The sequence below is a fragment of the Lactuca saligna genome, chromosome 1, assembly GCF_052625555.1.
Source record: "Lactuca saligna cultivar CGN05327 chromosome 1, ASM5262555v1, whole genome shotgun sequence".
In the NCBI taxonomy this organism is placed as follows: domain Eukaryota; kingdom Viridiplantae; phylum Streptophyta; class Magnoliopsida; order Asterales; family Asteraceae; genus Lactuca; species Lactuca saligna.
In genome coordinates this window covers 165,367,701-165,389,171 of record NC_136417.1, presented here as the reverse complement: position 1 = coordinate 165,389,171, position 21,471 = coordinate 165,367,701, and the positions used below count along the sequence as shown (strand labels likewise).

Genomic DNA, 21,471 nt, shown 5'->3' with positions numbered 1-21,471 from the left:
GAATATTAACCATAATCACCTTCGAATCTTTAACCCCAATCCATACAACCTCATATGCGAAACCCAATTTTGACTTGTATTACCAAATGCGAACATTTTTGCTTTTACACGTGAACTGCATTTGACTCCAATAATGAATATTAACCATAATCACCTTCGCATCTTTATGTTGATTATTTTAAACATGGAACATTTATGTCTATTATTTATAATAACTATTATTTTTGTCACGATAAATATGTTATTTTTAATAAATAATCAATAACAAATTGTAAACAAAATTTATATCTTTCATTCTCTAAAATTAATCCATACATTTTTGTAATGGTTGCAGCATATTTACTTATCTTCTGTAAATAACCTATATTCAACCAACTATTTCCTAATATTCTATACTCCTTTTTTAGATGAAATTTGAATATTAAACTAATTTTTAGTTGTAATCTTTTAAATTCTGAAAAATCAGGAAGAAAATTATATCTAATAAAGATCCAACAACAATAAAATCATATAATCGTAATCTTTTTCCAATATTCAAGAATATAACTTTAACTCAAAACGTGAAATCCAAAATTTTGAAACACCTCATTCGTCTTCTTAATGTTCAATTGTTTCTGCGATTTATTTTTCATTAAGCTTACATCAAACTGCTTCGTTAAAGTTGTAATCCTCATTCCAGTTCTACCTGCAAGATTTCCATATCCATATGTCAGGTTAGTATTATCAGTTTAGATCACTTTGTTTTATCTATGAATTTATGGTTGAAATTTACAACAATAATCAATATGCTGGAATAGATGTTTTTCTAATTGTAAAAATATAATCTTGAATAGATACATAAGATCAATAAGCAATTTATAATCATCACGATTATCGTGTATCACACAATTTTACCTTCATTGATTCCATGGAGATCTAGGGTTTTAACCCCTGATATCATCCGAACCCACGATTGGTTGAAATTGGGGAAACAGTAGATTTAAATCTAATAAACTCTACGTTGGAAATGAGGATGATGAGTCATGATGCTAACATTTTAATAAACGATATCTTAATAAAGGTAACTTTTTAAATACATTTACTTTATTATCATTATTTATTTAATTCTAACTAACTTCAATTGTATTATATAAACATATTATGTACATAATTTCACATTTCATTTCCTAACCTATGTCTTCTTATGCAGAAAACAACAGTAACATGTACCACATGCAGGCCAAAGAGAAAAGAAGACAAAGAAAAATATATTTGGAAAATAAAAGATCGAAGAAAATAAAAACAATACCAAACGTTCCAAGTATATCATTACAGCATCTCTTCAAAAAAACCATTAACTATAACTGTATTAGTATTTTATATTCCATCTTTTACTATTATATAGTTGAATACATATATTTACAAGTTTTATAAGTTATTTCTATTTGCAGATCAATCAACCAACATTGTTCGTCAAACTCAAAATGTCAATTCATTTACAACACCTGCAAAGCATAACACAACCATACAATACTGTCCTTCCTTTACAGATGTTAGAACTCCATTTTCTAACATTACAAATGTTATAAATCCGTTATCTAACATTACGAATGGTAATTATTTTTGGTTTTTAAAATATACTATTATCCATTATGTAAATATTTATTTATTTAGTTAACTATTTTATTTTTATTTTATTCAGATAACATTGGTTTCGATAAATATATCACTTCCAAGTTAGCAAAGAAAAGACAGTACCATGTACTTTCAAATGATATGACATCAAAAAATGCATCTACAGTAACAACTTCTTCATCATCAATCAAGTTAAATCTAGGATGTCATAAATTAAAAACGAAGACAAGACATTTATCCCCTATCCCATTGATTGATTTAACAGAAGATGTAGAAAATATACATCAAGTGAACAGTGAAAATCGTATAGTTGGTATCTCAAATGGTAATGAAAAAATAAAATCCATTTTACATTTCAGATACTATGTTCTATATAATTATAAAATTCATTGATATTTTATTCAACGCTTTTATTTTACAGAATATTTGGATCATGGTGATAACTTTTATTCTTTATGCAGGAACAAACAATAATATGTACTACTTGCAAGCAAGAGAGAACAGAAGACATAGAAAATTATATTTGGATAATAAGAGATCGAAGAAAAGGAATACAAAATACACTGTTCAAAATCCGTCTACACCACATGTCTTGAAAAACACGGATAACTGTAATTTTTTTTTTTTAAAAAATTTTAAACTTCATTAACCTATATAAAAAATACATACATTCTCATCATTTTATATTATTCCCCTGTAGTAATATAAAGTTTGAAATTGTAATTTTTAATTTATAATATATGTCTTCAATTTTTATAACATGTTCTTTTTTACAGATCAATCAAAAAACGTTGTTCAACAAAATGAAAATGTCTTTTTCTATAGATCACGTGGAAACCAAAGTACACCCCTACAATCTTCTCCTTCATGTATAAATGTTAGAACTCCATTATCTAACATTTCAAACGGTAATAATATTTGTTTTTGAAATTTACTTTTAACCACTTTCTAATATATTTATATATATTTACTACTTTTTTCCAGCTAATATTAGTTTCAATAACTATGTTACTTCAACGTTACAAAATAAAATACATTACTCTGGACTTCGTAATGGCATGACTTCAAGAAATGCATCTACAATAATTGCTTCTTCATCATCAATCAAGTTAAATCCAGGATGTCATAAATTAAAAAGGAAGTTGGAACATTTATCTCCTATTCCATTGATTGACTTGACAACAGATCTAGAAGATGTACATGAAGTCAATAATGAAAACCTAATAGTAGGTATTTCCAAAGGTAATACATATATATACCCATTTTTTATCTTACACCTGAAATATCATATTGTATATACTTATAAAATTAAATATTTTACTAAAACAACTTTATTTTCTTACAGAATATTTGGATCATGGTGATCAAATTGTTGTATGTCAAACATGTCATGCAAAATTATGGACAAATGAATCCATAAGAGGAAAAAAAAAGGGAACACAAATTATTCATTATGTTGTGGTTATGGCAAGGTTCAACTACCAGATTTAAAGAACGCACCACCAACTTATGAAAGAATGTTCAGAGCAACGGATTCTAAAAGCAAAAACTTCATGAAAAACATTCGACGTTACAATTCAATGTTTTCTTTTACGTCAATGGGTGGTAAAATTGATTATTCAATCAATAGAGGAAATGCTCCATATATTTTCAGACTTGGTGGTCAAAATTATCATACTATTGGAAGCCTTTTACCACCAAATGGATCGCAACCAAAATTCTCTCAGTTATACATTTATGATACTGAGAACGAAATTTCAAATAGACAAACATGCTTTGGGTATATTTTCAAACTTCTTATTCATACTTAACTTTAATCTTTTTTTATTTTTATTTTTTTACTAATATTATGTATATTTTCATTTTTTATAGTGGGGAAAAGCATCAATCTACATCAATCGATAATGATATTATTCAAGATTTGAAGGTGATGTTAGATTCAAATAATGTCTTGGTTAGCTCTTATAGGATGGTAAGAGATACTTTTAAAAAAAATCCTGAAGTTGATATGAAGTTAAGAATTATCGGGAAAAGGGATCGAGATGGAAGGACATATAACCTACCAACTGCTTCTGAGGTTGCCGCTTTAATTGTAGGTGACAATTTTGATTCGGTTGAAAATAGAGATATTGTTGTTCAGACAAAATCGGGATTTCTACAGCGTATCAGTGAATTGCATCCTTCTTACCTTCCTCTCCAATATCCGCTACTATTTCCATATGGGGATGATGGTTACAACGTTGATATTCTTCATAGAGGTGTTGAATCTACAACCAACAACAAGCGCTCGAAATGTACAATGAGAGAATTTTTCGCTTTCAGAATTCAAGACAGAGATCATTCGTTCTCACTGATTCTTAATTCAAAAAGGTTGTTTCAACAATTTTTGATAGATGCGTATACGATGATTGAAAGTGAAAGAATGTATTTCATACGTAGCCAACAACATGTTCTTAGATGCGAGTCTTACGAGAATTTAAGTAAACAAAAAGCTCAAGGAACTACAAATATCTCCAACATCGGCCAACGTGTGATATTACCTTCATCTTTCACAGGTGGTGCGCGTTATATGCTGCAAAACTATTTGGATGCCATGTCGCTATGTAAATGGTTTGGATATCCTGATTTCTTCATAACCTTTACGTGTAATCCCAAATGGCCAGAGGTTAAAAGGTTCCTTAAGGATACTTCACTTCAACCAGAAGACAGACCTGATATACTATGTAGGTTGTTCAAGATCAAGCTTGATGCATTTATTAAAGACCTAAGGGAGAATCACATTTTCGGCATAGTTCAAGCAGGTATTTGAAATTATGTTTCTTCATAATTGATAAAAGTTATAATTTTTATTACATATTTTTTATATTTTTCCTTACGGTATAATCATTTTTTATTTTTTTTCCAAAATATTTTGCAGTTGTTTATACAATTGAATTTCAAAAAAGAGGTTTGCCGCATAGTCATATATGTTTATTTATGCATTCTGACTACAAGTTACCCACTGTTGAATTGATCGATACGATAATTTCCACTGAGATACCAAACATAGATGAAGATCCAGAGTTGTATAAACTTGTGCAAGAGTTCATGATTCATGGTCCATGTGGAGCTGAAAACATCAATTGTCCATGCATGGTCGACAACAAGTGTTCGAAAAACTTTCCAAAACAATTCTGTAATCATAACTCTGTTGATCAGAATGGTTTTCCATTATATAGGAGAAGAAATGATGGTCATTTTGTTGAAAAATCGGGTGTGAAATTGGATAATAGAAATGTTGTCCCATACAACAAATATCTATTGAAAAGATATCAGGCACATATTAATGTTGAATGGTGCAATCAGGGTTCTTCGATAAATTATTTATTCAAATACATAAACAAGGGACCTGATAGAGCTACAGTTGCCGTTGTACGAAGCAATAATGAAGCTGATAGTAATGTTGGGTTATGTACAAACAATCCTATGTGTGCATGCAACCCTAGTTTGGATCTATGTTTTCACTATAAGACATACAACTTTATGAACACAAAATAAACCCTAGCATGCTTCTATAATTTTCGAAATTTACATAGAAGTGTAGAAAACATACCTTTGTTGTTATATAGCAATAACAACTAGTTTCCTTGATCCCTTGAACTCTCTTGAACTCTTGAAAGCAAGCACCACAATTGTAGTGCCTCTAATGGCTCACAAACACCTTGAAGCAAGAAGGCAACTAAGAGAGAGAAGGGAATGATGCTAATTTCGGCCCTAGGGTTCCCTTGGAATCAAGTGGCCTTAAATTGAAGCATAGGGTATGTATTTATACTATAGGGTGCTAGGGTTTCAGTCAAAACCCTAATGGACAGCTTAGCCACCAAGCAGCCCAAGAAACCTTATGGAATGAGGCCTTGGACGAAAATATGATGATCCTTCATCATAATTTCGTTCCCCCCTTAGTCCATTAGGTTTCCTAGCCCAAAACTCAACTATCACACATTTGACAGTTTATACCCCTTTATTCAATTTGTCTCTTTTAGTCACCAAATTAATTCCTAATTAATTTATGACTAATACTAATCAAATAAATATGATTTCTCCTTTAATATATTATTCTTATAATATATTAATAAATCATAATATCTCCTCTCTCATATCAAATTACCTTGTCAAGTTGCTTTGGTGAAGGCAACCCAAAAGGACCATGCACACTCGGGTCAAGTATATACCAAATATAGTTACTGACTTAGACATTAACCCAACAGTCTCCCACTTGGATAATTCTAGTAACTATATCTCACGTATTACTTCCGAACCCGATAGCAATCGTAGCTTTCAATAGCCGCTGTCAACTCTGACCAATAACTTGTCCTTTAGATAAGGGATCGTATAATCCTCTGTTCTAGATATCATGCTAACAATACTTATTGTCTAGCATTTTATTTCTTGATCTCTGATTCGTTCGACATAGAACTCAGTTGAACACATCAACTTCATCTTGACCGGGCCCGGCACATAAGTCAAACCAAATCATCAAGTGGCCGAGATATCGCTTTTATCCTCATAGAATAAAAGGAACAGAAAAACGTCGACTAATATGCCTTTATCATTTACCAGTTAAACCATACACAATAATGCGTTTTATGACATCAAGTTACTGATGCGTTTTCGCATTATCAATGTATAATCAACTAGCAAACAATAACCATATCTCTAGGTTTAAAGATTATATGATATTATCATCTTGCGATCACTTGTGATGACATTCATGAAGTAATACCAGCAAGTGTGGGTCTGTTCCAATGCTCAATACTAATTTCATAAGCACTCATAAACTTTGCAGCAAACCTTTGCTATGTCTAAAACTTTTCAGACAATCTACAAACAAATTTATGACAATCTTTCTTCATATCTACTTCCAACATATGAGCGATTGTGGACTGTTCGAATAATCTCATTATTCAGGAAGTCAAAACATGCAAAAATCGGAAAAATAGATAAATAATCAACACATGATAGAAACTTTCTTATAAATAACACACTTTTATTTAATCATCAATTGTTGAGTATGACATTATCTATTACAAGTTTCCTACCTATCTAATCTGAACTAATATCGTCCTTCAGCCCTACGCTCCTAGCGTGCTGAAAATGCTTGACCCTACTCAGTCCCTTCGTAAGGGGATCTGCTGGGTTATCTTCTGACGATACCCTCTTCACAACGAGGAGTCCCTCTTCTACCCGATGTCTAATAAAATGGTATTTCCTGTCGATATGTCGAGATCTGCCATGATCCCTTGGTTCCTTGGTTAAGGCAACCGCTCCTTCATTATCACAGAAAATTTCCATGGGCTCCTTTATGGATGGCACAACTCCAAGGTCTCCAATGAAGTTCTTCAACCATATAGCCTCCTTTGACGCTTCGCTCGCCGCAATATACTCTGATTCGCACGTTGAATCAGCTACGGTCTCTTGTTTGGAACTTTTCCAAGTCACTGCTCCTCCATTTAGGGTAAAGACCCAGCCCGACTGCGATCGGAAGTTATCCCGATCCGTCTGAAAACTAGCATAACTGTACCCTCGTACCCTTAAGTCATCACTCCCACCGAGGACTAGAAACCATTCCTTGGTCCTCCGAAGGTACTTAAGAATATTCTTAACTGCAATCCAATGTGCTCTACCAGGATTCCCTTGATATCTGCTGACCATGCTTAAAGCGAAGGCCACATCAGGGCGAGTACAAGTCATAGCGTACATGATAGAGCCTACTGCGGAAGCGTAAGGTACTCGGCTCATATCAGCTATCTCTGTTTCTGTACTCGGGCTCTGAGTCTTACTCAGTTTGGTATTGCTTTGGATTGGCAACTCCCCTTTCTTGGAATTTTCCATACTAAAACGCTTTAGCACCTTTTCCAAGTATGTATCCTGACTGAGTCCTATCAGTCTCTTTTCCCTGTTTCTTACTATTCTTATTCCCAGAATATAAGCAGCTTCTCCGAGGTCCTTCATAGCGAAACATTTCCCAAGCCAGGACTTGACCTCCTGCAAGGTTGGGACATCGTTTCCTATGAGTAGTATGTCGTCGACATACAATACGAGAAAGCTTATTATACTCCCACTGGCTTTGACATACACACAAGATTCATCTTCGCTTCGCAGAAAGCCAAACTCTTTAACCTTCTCATCAAAACAAAGATTCCATCTGCGAGATGCTTGTTTCAATCCATAAATAGATCTCTCAAGCTTGCATACTCTATTCGGATGCTTCACATCGACAAAACCCTCTGGCTGATTCATGTAGACATCCTCAGCCAACTTTCCATTAAGGAAAGCGGTCTTTACGTCCATCTGCCATATTTCATAATCATGAAACGCAGCTATGGCAAGCATTACCCTAATAGACTTTATCTTCGCAACTGGTGAGAAGGTCTCATCATAGTCAACTCCGGGAGTTTGAGTAAAGCCCTTCGCAACCAATCGCGCTTTATAAGTATGCACTTTCCCATCCATGTCCGTCTTCTTCTTGAAGATCCACTTGCACCCGACTGTCTTACGACCTGGTACATTATCAACCAAATTCCAAACTTGGTTGTCGTACATGGACTGAATCTCGCTGTCCATAGCCTCTTTCCATTTTGCAGACTCTGGGCCTGCCATGGCTTCCTTATAGTTGCTAGGTTCATCCAAATTTACTAGTGTACTATCACTAATAAACGTATCCCCTTCAGTAGTAATATGAAAACCATAAAACTGGGGTGGAACACTAGCCCTAGAGGAACGTCGAAGAGGTAAGGACACGTCAACAGGCTCAACAGGAGTTTCCTCCTCAAGTTGAGTGCCAGTGTCAGAGGTTCCTTCATCGCTTTGATCTTGAATTTCTTCAAGTTCAATTTGCCTCCCACTGTCTTCTTGGCCTATCAATTCCTTTTCTCGGAAAACTCCTCTTCTAGCTACGAAGACAACATTGTCACTCGGTCTATAGAAAAGGTAGCCAAAAGACTTCTGTGGATAGCCGATGAAATAACACTTCTCACTACGAGGTTCAAGTTTGTCGTGAGTCTCTCGTCTTACGAAAGCCTCACAACCCCAAACCTTAATATGTGCCAACGAGGGAGCCTTCCCTGTCCACATCTCGTGAGGAGTCTTGGAAACCTTCTTAGTGGGAACTAAGTTAAGTATACGGGCAGCAGTCTCTAAGGCATACCCCCAGAAAGCTATTGGTAACGAAGTCCGACTCATCATAGAACGAACCATGTCCAACAGGGTCCGATTACGTCTCTCAGCCACACCGTTCAATTGTGGTGTTCTTGGAGGCGTCAATTGTGAAACGATTCCACATTCTTTTAGATAGTCGTGAAACTCAAGACTTAGGTACTCTCCTCCTCGGTCTGACCGAAGCATCTTGATTTTCCTGCCCAGCTGATTCTCCACTTCACTCTTAAACTCTTTGAACTTTTCAAAGGTTTCCGACTTTTGCTTGATCAAGTAGATATATCCATATCTGCTATAATCATTTGTAAAAGTCACGTAGAAGCGGCAAGCATCCCTTGTGGTGGATCTAAAGGGCCCACACACATCAGTGTGTATGAGATCCAATAAACCCTCACCCCTTTCACAAGTGCCAGTAAAGGGTGACTTGGTCATCTTCCCAAGTAAACAAGATTCACATGTATCATCGTCCCTAAGGTCGAATGATTCCAACACTCCATCCTTTTGGAGTTGGGCTATGCGTTTCTTGTTGACATGGCCAAGGCGACAGTGCCACAAGCATGCTTTGTCTAGACTAGTAGACGAATCAATATTCAAAACATTATTTTCGAAATTATCAACAATCATCACAGATTCATAAATCCCATTACAAGGTAATGCATTGAAATAAAAGACACCATTCAAATAAACATTAATAGAACCATTACTATTATCAAAAGAATATCTGAAACCTTGTCTAAACAACCCGTGAAAAGAAATAATGTTTCTTGCCATATCTGGCGAATAACAGCAATTCTCTAAATCTATTCCTAACCCATTACTCAACACTAAAGAATAAACACCGACTTTGGTCACAGGCGATGATCTTCTGTTTCCCATAATCAGGTTCATCTTCCCATGCTCCATTTCCCTACTTCTTTTTAGGCCCTGCAAATCAGAACAAATGTGGTAACCACATCCTGTATCAAGAACCCATGAAGTAGCAAATGATGAGTTATTAGATTTAATAGAATACATACCTGCAAATGTGGGCTTGATCTTCCCATCTTTAATGTCCTGCAGATATTGTGGGCAGCTTCGCTTCCAGTGGCCCTTTTGGTGGCAATAGAAGCACTCTGCTTCTTTAGGATCGGAAGAGGGTCTAGCAGGGCCTACTTTGGTCCCACTTGAGGACGAACCATCACGGGGTTTCCCCTTATGGTGGCTCTTGCATGGAGCCTTCCTCTTTTTACCCTTTCCTTGACCTATTGTCATCACAGGAGCGGCCACAGCAGGGGACGGTGCAACGGATTTGTCTTTGAGGTTGCTCTCAGCAGTCCTCAAGAGTCCTTGGAGCTTGCTCAAGGAGACCTCCTCTTTATTCATATGGTAGGTCATCCTAAACTGATTGTAGCAGGAGGGCAAGGTGTGGAGGATTATGTCGATAGCCAAATCCTCATCAAACTTAACATTAAGTTTGAGAAGACGATCAACATACCTCTGCATTTTCTGCAAATGAGAGGTTAGGGATTCTCCACTCCCCATCTTAGCCGTGATCATGGTAGTAATGATCTCATAGCGCTCTTGCCTCGCGCTCTGGTGATACCTTTCCAGCAAATCCTGATGCATTTCATATGGATACATGTCCTCATAGGACTTTTGGAGTTCGGGGTTCATGGTGGCCAGCATGATGCAGTGAACTTTCGTGGCATCACGCTCGTGGGCCTCAAAGGCGGCCAATTCCTCAGGAGTAGCAACATCTGGGATGATCTTCTCAAGCTTTTCATCGAGGACATATTCTTTGTCCTCGTAGCGTGTGATCATGCGGATATACCTCATCCACTCGGTGAAGTTTGAACCATCAAATGCCACTTTCTGACACAAGTTCATCAACGAGAATGACCCAGAAGCGTTGTTGTTGTTGTTTGTTGACATCTGAAAAGGAACAAAGTTTGATTAGAAATGAATCCCTAATTAAACACCCAAATGAGTAATTAGGGCTAGGATCCAACAACATTATTTACAACTTAGAAAGGGATGCCGTACTCTAAAAGTAAATAATTTGAAGGTAAGTGAATGATGATTCACTAATTCTCACCATGAAAAACGAAAAAGCAATTTAGGTTTTAAATGTATTGAAAACTCCTAGATCTTTGAGATTCATTGAACTTTTCAATGGCATGTTTAAATCTCGATATGCATTTCAAATTTGCGATTGGGATGCCGAGGATCGCAAACAAATTTGTGAATAACCATGCGAATCAACGCGGTGCACTCAATGTCTTTATCACCTAATCAATGTGCCGGTGAACCACACACGCTCCATTGATCTATGACAAACATCGAGTCACCCTTCGCTACCAATGTCATCCCCAAATTGATGTGCCGGTTAACCACACGCGCTCCATCAACGTTTGACAAGGGTACGAAGTGTAATTCCATGGATTAGCATCATTTTCACATTTTACCCTAAAGTAACTAAGAGTGGGAATTTGTAAAACAATGTAGTTACTTTAATATTTCCATTATACTTTTAATGAGGAATTAAGTGCCCTATCCTATCCGTTCGGCTAACGACCCTCCACCAGTCAAGCAAGCGGTAGATGTGAGTGTACATCCATTAAGCGCCATTTTATAGGCAGCAACCTTATACCCACCTTATAGACTGGCTTCGTGAATGAGGCCTACTAGCGATAAGACTAGCTTATTCTTATACATATATAATAATTAATCTTATAATATCATAATTGTATAAGGGTGTATTTTAAAACATTTCAAAAATACTAGTATCTTAATGTGTATTTAAAATTTTCGGAATTAAGGCTATTTAATTTAAAATTTTAAACACCAAAAATCTTTGATTTAATATTTATCAAAATCAAACAATTAATTTGAAATATTAAATCTTTAGGGATTATCATAAAATTAAACTATTAATTTATTTAATCCTTTTATTTTTAAATATATGGAAAGGATAATACAAGATCTTCAATTATCTAGTTTAAACAATTAAATTGATAATCACAAAGATAGTATTATCCATATCCCTAAAATCTTGGGACCTTATCTTGGGGACAAGGGATTTTCGAAATCCCTAGGGTTTCATAACCCTAATTTCGAAATTTGGAGGCTAGGCAAAAAGGTTTCAAGAACCCTATCAAAAATCGCCAACTAGGGTTTGGCAACCCTAATTTGCGAAAATCACCAAGCCTTAGGGTTTACTTGCCATAAACCCTAATTTGTCAAGTTCATAATATGCATCAAATCCAATTGAAAACAAAAAACCAATGGCTCTGATACCACTGTTGGGTTATGTACAAACAATCCTATGTGTGCATGCAACCCTAGTTTGGATCTATGTTTTCACTATAAGACATACAACTTTATGAACACAAAATAAACCCTAGCATGCTTCTATAATTTTCGAAATTTACATAGAAGTGTAGAAAACATACCTTTGTTGTTATATAGCAATAACAACTAGTTTCCTTGATCCCTTGAACTCTCTTGAACTCTTGAAAGCAAGCACCACAATTGTAGTGCCTCTAATGGCTCACAAACACCTTGAAGCAAGAAGGCAACTAAGAGAGAGAAGGGAATGATGCTAATTTCGGCCATAGGGTTCCCTTGGAATCAAGTGGCCTTAAATTGAAGCATAGGGTATGTATTTATACTATAGGGTGCTAGGGTTTCAGTCAAAACCCTAATGGATAGCTTAGCCACCAAGCAGCCCAAGAAACCTTATGGAATGAGGCCTTGGACGAAAATATGATGATCCTTCATCATAATTTCGTTCCCCCCTTAGTCCATTAGGTTTCCTAGCCCAAAACTCAACTATCACACATTTGACAGTTTATACCCCTTTATTCAATTTGTCTCTTTTAGTCACCAAATTAATTCCTAATTAATTTATGACTAATACTAATCAAATAAATATGATTTCTCCTTTAATATATTATTCTTATAATATATTAATAAATCATAATATCTCCTCTCTCATATCAAATTACCTTGTCAAGTTGCTTTGGTGAAGGCAACCCAAAAGGACCATGCACACTCGGGTCAAGTATATACCAAATATAGTTACTGACTTAGACATTAATCCAACAAGTAATGATGTAGTCGATGAAATAAATGAGTATTACGACTGTAGATATTTATCTGCATGTGAAGCATCATGGAGAATTTTTAAATATGATGTTCATTACAGATATCCTTCTGTGGTTAGACTTCCTTTTCATCTTCCTGGTCAACAACAAATCGTATATGGGGAAGACGATGATATTCACGATGTTCTCGACAAACCCTCTGTTGCTTCTTCAATGTTCACAGCTTGGATGGAGTGTAATGCAGTTAATGGTGATGCATGGAAACTTACGTATGTTGAATTTCCTACAAAGTTTGTTTGGAATCGTGGTGATAGGATTTGGAAGCCAAGGGAAGTAGGAAAGTGCATTGGTAGAATTCATTCGGTTTCACCTAAACTAGGGGAAGCTTATTTCCTAAGGATTTTGTTAAATAAGGTGAAAGGTCCGAAATCATTTGAAGAAATTCGCACAGTAAATGGTGAAGAATATTCTTCTTTTAGAGATGCTTGTTATGCTCTTGGGCTCTTGGATGATGACAATGAATACATCGATGCAATCAAAGAAGCAAGTCATTCTGGATCTGGTTTTTACCTACGATTCTTATTTGCTACATTGTTGATGTGTAACAGTATGTCTAAACCGGAGGTTGTTTGGGAAAACACATGGGAATATTTGGCAGATGGAATTCTTTATAACCAACGACATAGATTCAAGTCTCCAGGTATTAAAGATTATTATTATTATTATTATTATTATTATTATTATTATTATTATTATTATTATTATTTAAGTAGTCATTTATTTATTTTTAAACATACATTAAATAATACTTTTAATTATAAATAAATATTGTTAATAATATTTCTAATTACTTAGCTCTTTGTCCTCCAGACTTATCACTCAATGAAGATCAGCTTAAGAACTTAACTTTGTTCGAGATAGAACAAGTTTTACTTCGGAATAACTCGAGTCTAAAAAATTATAAAAACATGCCTATCCTGGATCTTGATTCTGTTTCTTCTTCAAACAATCGACTTATCACCGAGGAGCTAGAATATGACATTACCGCTATGAAGACCGAGTTTGATCGTATGTTTCTTGCATTGACAAATGAGCAGCGTCACATTTTCCTTGATATCATGAGTGCAGTTAAAGAAAATAAAGGAGGTGTCTTCTTTGTTTATGGTTATGGTGGAACTGGTAAAACTTTTTTATGGAAGACAATATCTGCCGCTATTAGAAAAGATGGTCATATTGTTCTAAATGTTGCTTCAAGTGGGATTGCTTCATTATTATTGCCCGGAGGTAGAACAGCACACTCCCGATTTATAATTCCATTTGAACTAACAGAGGATTCTGTTTGTAGAATAAATCCAGATAGTGACCTTGCAAGCTTATTGAGAAAAACCTCATTGATAATTTGGGATGAAGCTCCTATGGTCCACAAGCACGCATTTGAAGCTTTAGATCGAAGTTTGAAAGATGTATTCAAGTCTGAAAATTCTAGCAACTCAGATATTCCGTTTGGAGGGAAAGTTATTGTTTTTGGAGGAGATTTTAGACAGATCTTACCTGTTATTCCAGGTGGAAGTAGACAAAACATTGTTAATGCTTCGTTAAGTTCTTCATATTTATGGCAACATTGCAAGATCCATAAATTAACAAAAAACATGAGACTAAGTGTTGGAAGGGATCAATCTGATATAGAAAAAATTGGAGATTTTGCAAATTGGTTGTTGGATATAGGAGAAGGCAAACTTGGTGGTATCAACGATGGAGAAACGGTTATTGATATTCCAGATGATATTCTCATTAATGATGCACATGATCCTATAGGTTCATTAATCGAGTTTGTATATCCTTCGATTTTGGAAAAGTACAACAATACAAGCTATTTTCAAGAAAGAGCAATACTTGCTCCAAAGAACGAAGTGGTTCAAGAAATAAACGATCGTTTGCTATTGAAATTTCTAGGAGATGAGGTTGAATACTTAAGTTCAGATAGTATATGCCAATCTGAATTTCTCCATGATCAATTTGATGCAAATTTATATTCACCTGATGTTTTAAATGGTCTGAAAGTATCAGGTTTACCAAACCATAAGTTAGTTTTAAAAATCGGTGTTCCAGTTATGTTGCTGAGAAATATTGATCAGAAAAACGGCTTGTGTAATGGAACAAGACTCCAGGTGATTTCATTGGGCAAACGTGTTATTGAGGCACGTATCGTATCTGGAACTAATATTGGAAACCACACTTTTATTCCAAGAATGTCTCTAACTCCATCAGAAAAGAAAATTCCATTCAAATTTCAAAGAAGACAGTTTCCATTGGCTGTATGTTTTGCAATGACCATTAATAAGAGTCAGGGACAGTCATTATCCAAGGTTGGTTTGTTTCTCAAACATCCCGTGTTTTCACATGGCCAATTTTATGTTGCTTTATCTAGAGTCCAAAGTAGGGACGGATTAAAATTGTTAATTTTAGATAAGGATGGTAGTCTCACAAATAAAACTTCCAATGTCGTTTATAAGGAAGTTTTTGGGAATTTATAAACAATGCTTTTCTACCATCTTTTATTTACTTTTCTTGTATCGTACTTCATCTATCATATTAATTAATTAATTTTTACAATTTTTTTGTATTTGACTTATTCATATTAATGCTAATATCACTATTCTTCATTTTTTCTAAACTTTCATATCTTTTTTTTGTTACAAATTAAAAACTATAATTATATTTCAATTTATCACCCGTGGATTTCCACGGGTTTAAACCTAGTATATATATATATATATATATATATATATATATATATATATATATATATATATATATATATATATATATATATATATATATATCAGCATAACAACACACAATAAAACAAGATACCAAATTTAATGGGTCGGCCTTAGTGCCTTTGACCTATAAGTATCGTGAGGAAAATTCACCTCTCAGTCCGAAAAAATAGTTGAATAGGTCTCTGCTCCAAATATCAACTTTACCCGTCACCTATTCATCAAATAGTGATCATTCTTAATTAAATCCTGGTCAAAGTTAAAAGTCAAAAAGTCAAACCTGGTCAACACAGGTAAGTACACCCAGCATACTCAACTTGTACACTTGACGTACACAAGCATCGACCAAAACGTGGGCTGGTTGACCTTGTACACGCGGAGTACCTGGGTTACGCCCAACGTACGCAACTGACCCATTTTTCCTTCTTATTAAGAGCTTAATCATTAAGCTCTTTTGTCCACATTCCAAATCTATTCCTAAACTAACGTTAATAACCATAAAGTTTCCAACTTTATGGTCTTGCATGGCTATTATGTGCCCAACAACAAAAATCCTAACTCTTTAATGCATTAGAGCACTAAAAATCATGTATGGAGGGAAAGTAACAATCAAGATTACATTTTTATGACCTTAGACACTCCAAAACGTCTAGAAGGAAAATCTATTTGGTTCTATATCATTTCATACTCAAGAACATCATTGATTGGGGACAAAAGCTCACAATAACATCATACAAGCTATATCTAGTCAAATAAGCCTCAAGGTACATATGAAATTTATACCTTCTAGGAATATAAGAGGCTGCAAAACTTCCAGATGCAAGGTTGTTCCAAGCTTCCAATTTGTTCTATCTTACTTCTTATACCTCTATGAACACCAAAACAAACACAAATGGCTCAAGAATGCTAAAAAAATAGGGTTTGCAAAGGTCGAAGTTGGGGCTGGAGGTTGATGAAAGAAAGAGGACTTGGGACTTAAGGATGCTTAAATATGGTCCAAACCCTACATATTAGGGTTTGGGATCTCGACATGTACACCTAACGTACCTAGGGTTACGCCCAGCGTACGTTGTGACGTCCCAAAATTATAAAAATGCCATTTTGGTCCAATTTTCCACAATTGTCATAACAAGGTCAAAAATGCAATTAATTTCATACTTCGGGTTAAAAATGGAAATACCTCAATATCAAGATGTTACAATTCTCCCCCACTTAAACTAGACTTGGTCATCTAAGTCTGTTGTTGCGAACGACTCAGGGTAATGCTCCTGAATCTCTAACTCGGGTTCCCATGTCCATTCGGAACCCTTCTGATGCAGCCACTGAACCTAGACTAAAGACACCACTTTGTTGGGCAAGGCATTCATCTTTCGATCCCAGAGCGTCACTAGTCTCTCGATATAATTCAGGCGATCATTAACCTAAACATCATCCAAAGGAACAACTGCTAAATCATCAACCACACACGTATGAAGTTGTGAAATATGGAAAGTGTTGTGGATTCGTTTAAGCTTCTTAGGAAAATATAGTCTATAAGCTACCGTTCTAACCCTGGAAATCACTCAAAGGGCCCTGTATACTAGGGCCCCAACTTGCCCCTCTTCCTGAAGTGTATTACACCCATCTAGGGTGATACCTTCAACAAAACCATGACGCCAACCTAAAACTCCAACTCAGATCGACGCTTATCAGCGTAATTGTTCTGCCGACTATGAGTTGTATATAGTCTCTGTCTAATCTATTGAAAAGCTCTATTGTCTGAAGGACTACATCAGTCTTTCCCATAACTCTCTAACTAATCTCTCCCCAACTAACTAGGGTATGACACTTCCTCCTATAAAGGAGCTCGAATTGCGGCGTACCAATACTCGAGTAATAGTCTTTGTTGTAAGAAAACTTAGCTAAAGGAAGGTAGGAATCCTAACTCCCACCAAAATATATGTCGCAAGCTCTCAATATGTCTTTAAGTCTCTGAATGGTCTGCCCACTCTGACTGTCTGTTCGCAGATGATAAGCAGTGCTAAAATGCAAGCTCGTATCGAGTTCCTTGTGGAACCTCTACCAAAACCTAGAGGTGAAACGAACACCCCGATCTAATACAATAGAAACTAGAATACCATGCCGAGAAACAATCTCGTGCACATATAAATCGGACAATTTATTAGCCGAAAAGCTCTCTCGAATAAATAGAAAGTGAGCGCTCTTGGTCAGACGGTTCATACTGTAACGCCTGTATTTCTGGGATAAAAGCATTAATAATGGTGTAATAATCTTGTTCAACCTTTATAATTCATTTTGAAGTAATGAAGAGGAAATATGTGAATATTATGTGAATTATGTGCTTATTTTTTTAATTATTATGATTTAATTAGATAATACTAAAAATAAGCGTTGAAAATAAATATTAGAAAAATCTGACATCTTTTAAGAAAGTTGTAGTGGTCAAAACAAGGATTCCAGAGATATAAAGAACGGTGAAATCCGAGTTATAATGAAGAAGTTATGACCTGTCAAAGTTTCGCGTAGGAACCGACACGGTACCGGGAAGCGTAAAAAGTGAATTTACGATAAAGTGCTTTTTAGCCTTAGCAATCTAAATGAAATTCATAGTGTTCGTTAAACCGAGAGTGTACATAAAAAGAACGCCCAAATCTGACTTCGTATGAGTAAGTTATGATTTTTCTAAGTTTTAGCTTAGCAGTAGACAACTAAAAACTCGAATTTAAGATCGAGCAATATTTAGCCGACACAACATAAACGAGAATCGAAGGTCTCATCAATAGTAGTACAACGGTAATAGGACTGACGAAAACGGACGTCGGATGAAAAAGTTATGAATTTTTAACGGATTTTCCTGTCTCGGTCTGTTAAAAATAATAATATAAAAATTAAAGTCAAAACTAGCCAACGAAGTCGAAACGAAAGTTGTAGAATGTAAATTTACCTACGCGTTCATATAAAGAACGGTAAAAAGGAAGCTCGTATGCAAAACTTATGAATTTTTGAAGTTTTGGGTGCAATTTCCGAGAAATTCGCATGGTACAGATCCGGCCACGTCACCCTTCTCACGAATCCGACGTGTGTCACGTTCTCCTCGGACCGAAGTCTCGGCCAATTAGAGGTTGCCTCGTACCCTTCGCGTGTCCGAATCTCGCAGGGGCCACGTCCGAGCCTCGTGGCCTTCGCATCTTCCAACACGCCTCCTACACCTCACTTCCGTGTCTCGCCCTCGCACCAACCACCTGTCCCTCTCGGATCCGAGCTGCGTGCAGCCCTCTGTCCGATGTCTCCCCTATAAATAGAAGCATGTGAGATCTCCCGGCTAGAATTAGAAAAATATCATTTTTCACCCCTAAGCTTATATTTTGACTATTTTGACCTCCCCCGAAACCCCGATATCATTTCCAACACCCGAAACACGTCCCGAAGTGCCCGAAGACACGGAAAAACTTATCTTTTCGGTTTTGAAACTCCGACCCTCGTAGAGCCCGGTTTCTAAATAAAACTCCCGGTTTTATCAGAAACGATCATTTTAAGAAACGAAGTGCTGCCCGATTATCATCAAATCAAGTGAGTGTATAGTCACTTTCATCTTACACATAGATATGAAGTATTTTATATAAATATGTGTTATGTGTATATATATTGATTATTTATTTGAGATGGTTGTTGCATGAATGTTTATACAAGTTTTAAAATGATTTAAGCTGTATATATATATATATATATATATATATATATATATATATATATATATATATATTATCTACAAATATGTTGGGTATAACATAGGTAGATGAAATAATTGGTGTGGATGACGACCATAGACTCTTGTCTCCTCGATGTTGTAGTAATCGCCTTGTCTCCTCGATGTTGTTGTTGTTCCAGTCATCTAGCGGAGTATGGATGACGACCACAGAATCTTCTAGACAGTCCAGTGGTACGCTAGCAGGCTCGCAACCTGTAGGTGTTTGTGGGCTTGATGTTCACTGATGTACTCCATCCCCCTCATGGTTGCCTTACGGACATATATGGCAGAGGAATCCCCTTAGCAGTAAAGTCCATCCCGATGATAAAATCCTTAGACTAGGTTCCTTATATAGGTGTTTACGAACGTAAAGTCAGGATAACGGGAATTGGTAATCAGGGTTATTGTTGGTTTGATGAAATTAATAAATTTATTGTTGATCGATGAAATTAATAAATTTATTATTATTTGTGGGTTGAAAGCCCTTTATGCTCACCGGGCTCTCAAGCCTGGCCCACTCAGCTTTCTGTTTTACAGGTAGTGGACCCAGAGCATAATTTGGATGATGATGAGGGATTTTTGGATTATAGGCTAGTAGTTGTAAATAACTGTTGTAAGGCTTATAATGTACTGTTTATGCTTTTAATTTGTATCGAACATGACATCCCGAGTCTTTTTAATGAAATGCACTTCTACGGAAATGCTTTGATAAATCTTTATCATAATTTTATTTTGAGAACAAATTCCACAAACACTTTTATGTAAAATATTACTCTGATTTTGAGAACAAAATCGGTCTTTTCTGGCCATGATATTGGGGATGTCACAGTTGGTATCAGAGCATTAGTTTAAGCGAACCAGGAATTTGTAGGATTTCTAGACTTAAACTTATAATGATAAGTGATGATTGTGAGATGAGTGTATACCATATTTAAGACACGAGTACTAGTATATTTTAGGAAAGTTGCCTAAAATGCTTTTATGTGCTAAATGCTATATGTTTACCATATATGCCATTAATTCTTCGGATCTATGGTTTGTTGCTGACCAGATCTGGAAACCTTATGTGTGTAGGATTCTAAGCGTATGACTACGATATTAGAACTAGCATGTAAATGTTTCAGAGTCTATAGTGAATAAAGATCTAAATTCATCCTATTCGATGTATAGATCAAGATGGCAAGAACCCGCAGTAGAGCTGGGAAAGAAAATGGGAATAGGAATCAACCCCCAGTACTTAAACAAGTACCAGCTGCAGGAGCTGCAACTGAGCCAATGGCGATGGTTGGGGTACAAGAAATGATGCAGATGATGTTGGATTGCCAAATGGAGGAGACAAGGCGATTACTACAACAGAATAAGGAAGAAACTACGATACCTGTTGAACAGGCTGATTTGAATGAAGGGAAATCAGTAGGAGGGAGCTATAGTGGGACTGTTGGTGAAGCCAACCCACTGATAGTTAGACAAAACAACCAGGATGGAGGAGGTGATGGACGTGGATGCAAATAGAAAGATTTCATGGCATCCAAACCACCGTGTCAATCCGGAAGTCTGACACCGGTGGAAGTTATAAATTGGATCTCCGAAATGCAGACAATGTTTGAGAGTTATGAGTGCAACAACAAACAGAAGACCGCACTTGCAATTCCTATGTTAAAATCTGGTGTATTGAGTTGGTGGAAGTTACTAGCTGATTCGATGCCCAAGGGAGAAGCTAGCAAGATGTCTTGGGAAGACTTTGTGGTACAACTGAAATTGCAATACTGCTCTGACCAGGATCTTCTGGAAATCAATAATGAGTTTCAGAATTTGAAGAAATGAAAAATGAGCGTTACTGAATACACTGCTAGTTTCACTGAAAAGATGAATCTTATTCCATACTTGGTTCCATCTGAACACTCTAAGGTCAATAAGTTTGCACATGGTTTACCAACGGATTTTGGTCCAATGGTTATGTTGAAGATTATTATGTTGCGTCTTGGGCCCTTTTGTTTTACAACTGGATTGGGCTTGTCAATCCGTGTTTATCTAGATTAGCCTTCTTTTG

The 21,471-nt window shown here is 35.9% G+C and overlaps 1 protein-coding gene across 1 annotated transcript in view; it reads left to right on the top strand.

The window, feature by feature from the left end:
* The first annotated feature begins 12,897 nt into the window (after positions 1-12,897).
* The window catches only part of LOC145013231 (uncharacterized), a 90,722-nt gene continuing 82,148 nt past the window's right edge, over positions 12,898-21,471 (top strand). The window contains exons 1-4 of the mRNA XM_078972042.1: positions 12,898-12,902; positions 12,995-13,593; positions 13,749-15,259; positions 20,592-20,910. Coding sequence (XP_078828168.1) covers positions 12,898-12,902; positions 12,995-13,593; positions 13,749-15,259; positions 20,592-20,910 — 2,434 coding nt within the window. The remainder of the gene's footprint in view (positions 12,903-12,994; positions 13,594-13,748; positions 15,260-20,591; positions 20,911-21,471) is intronic.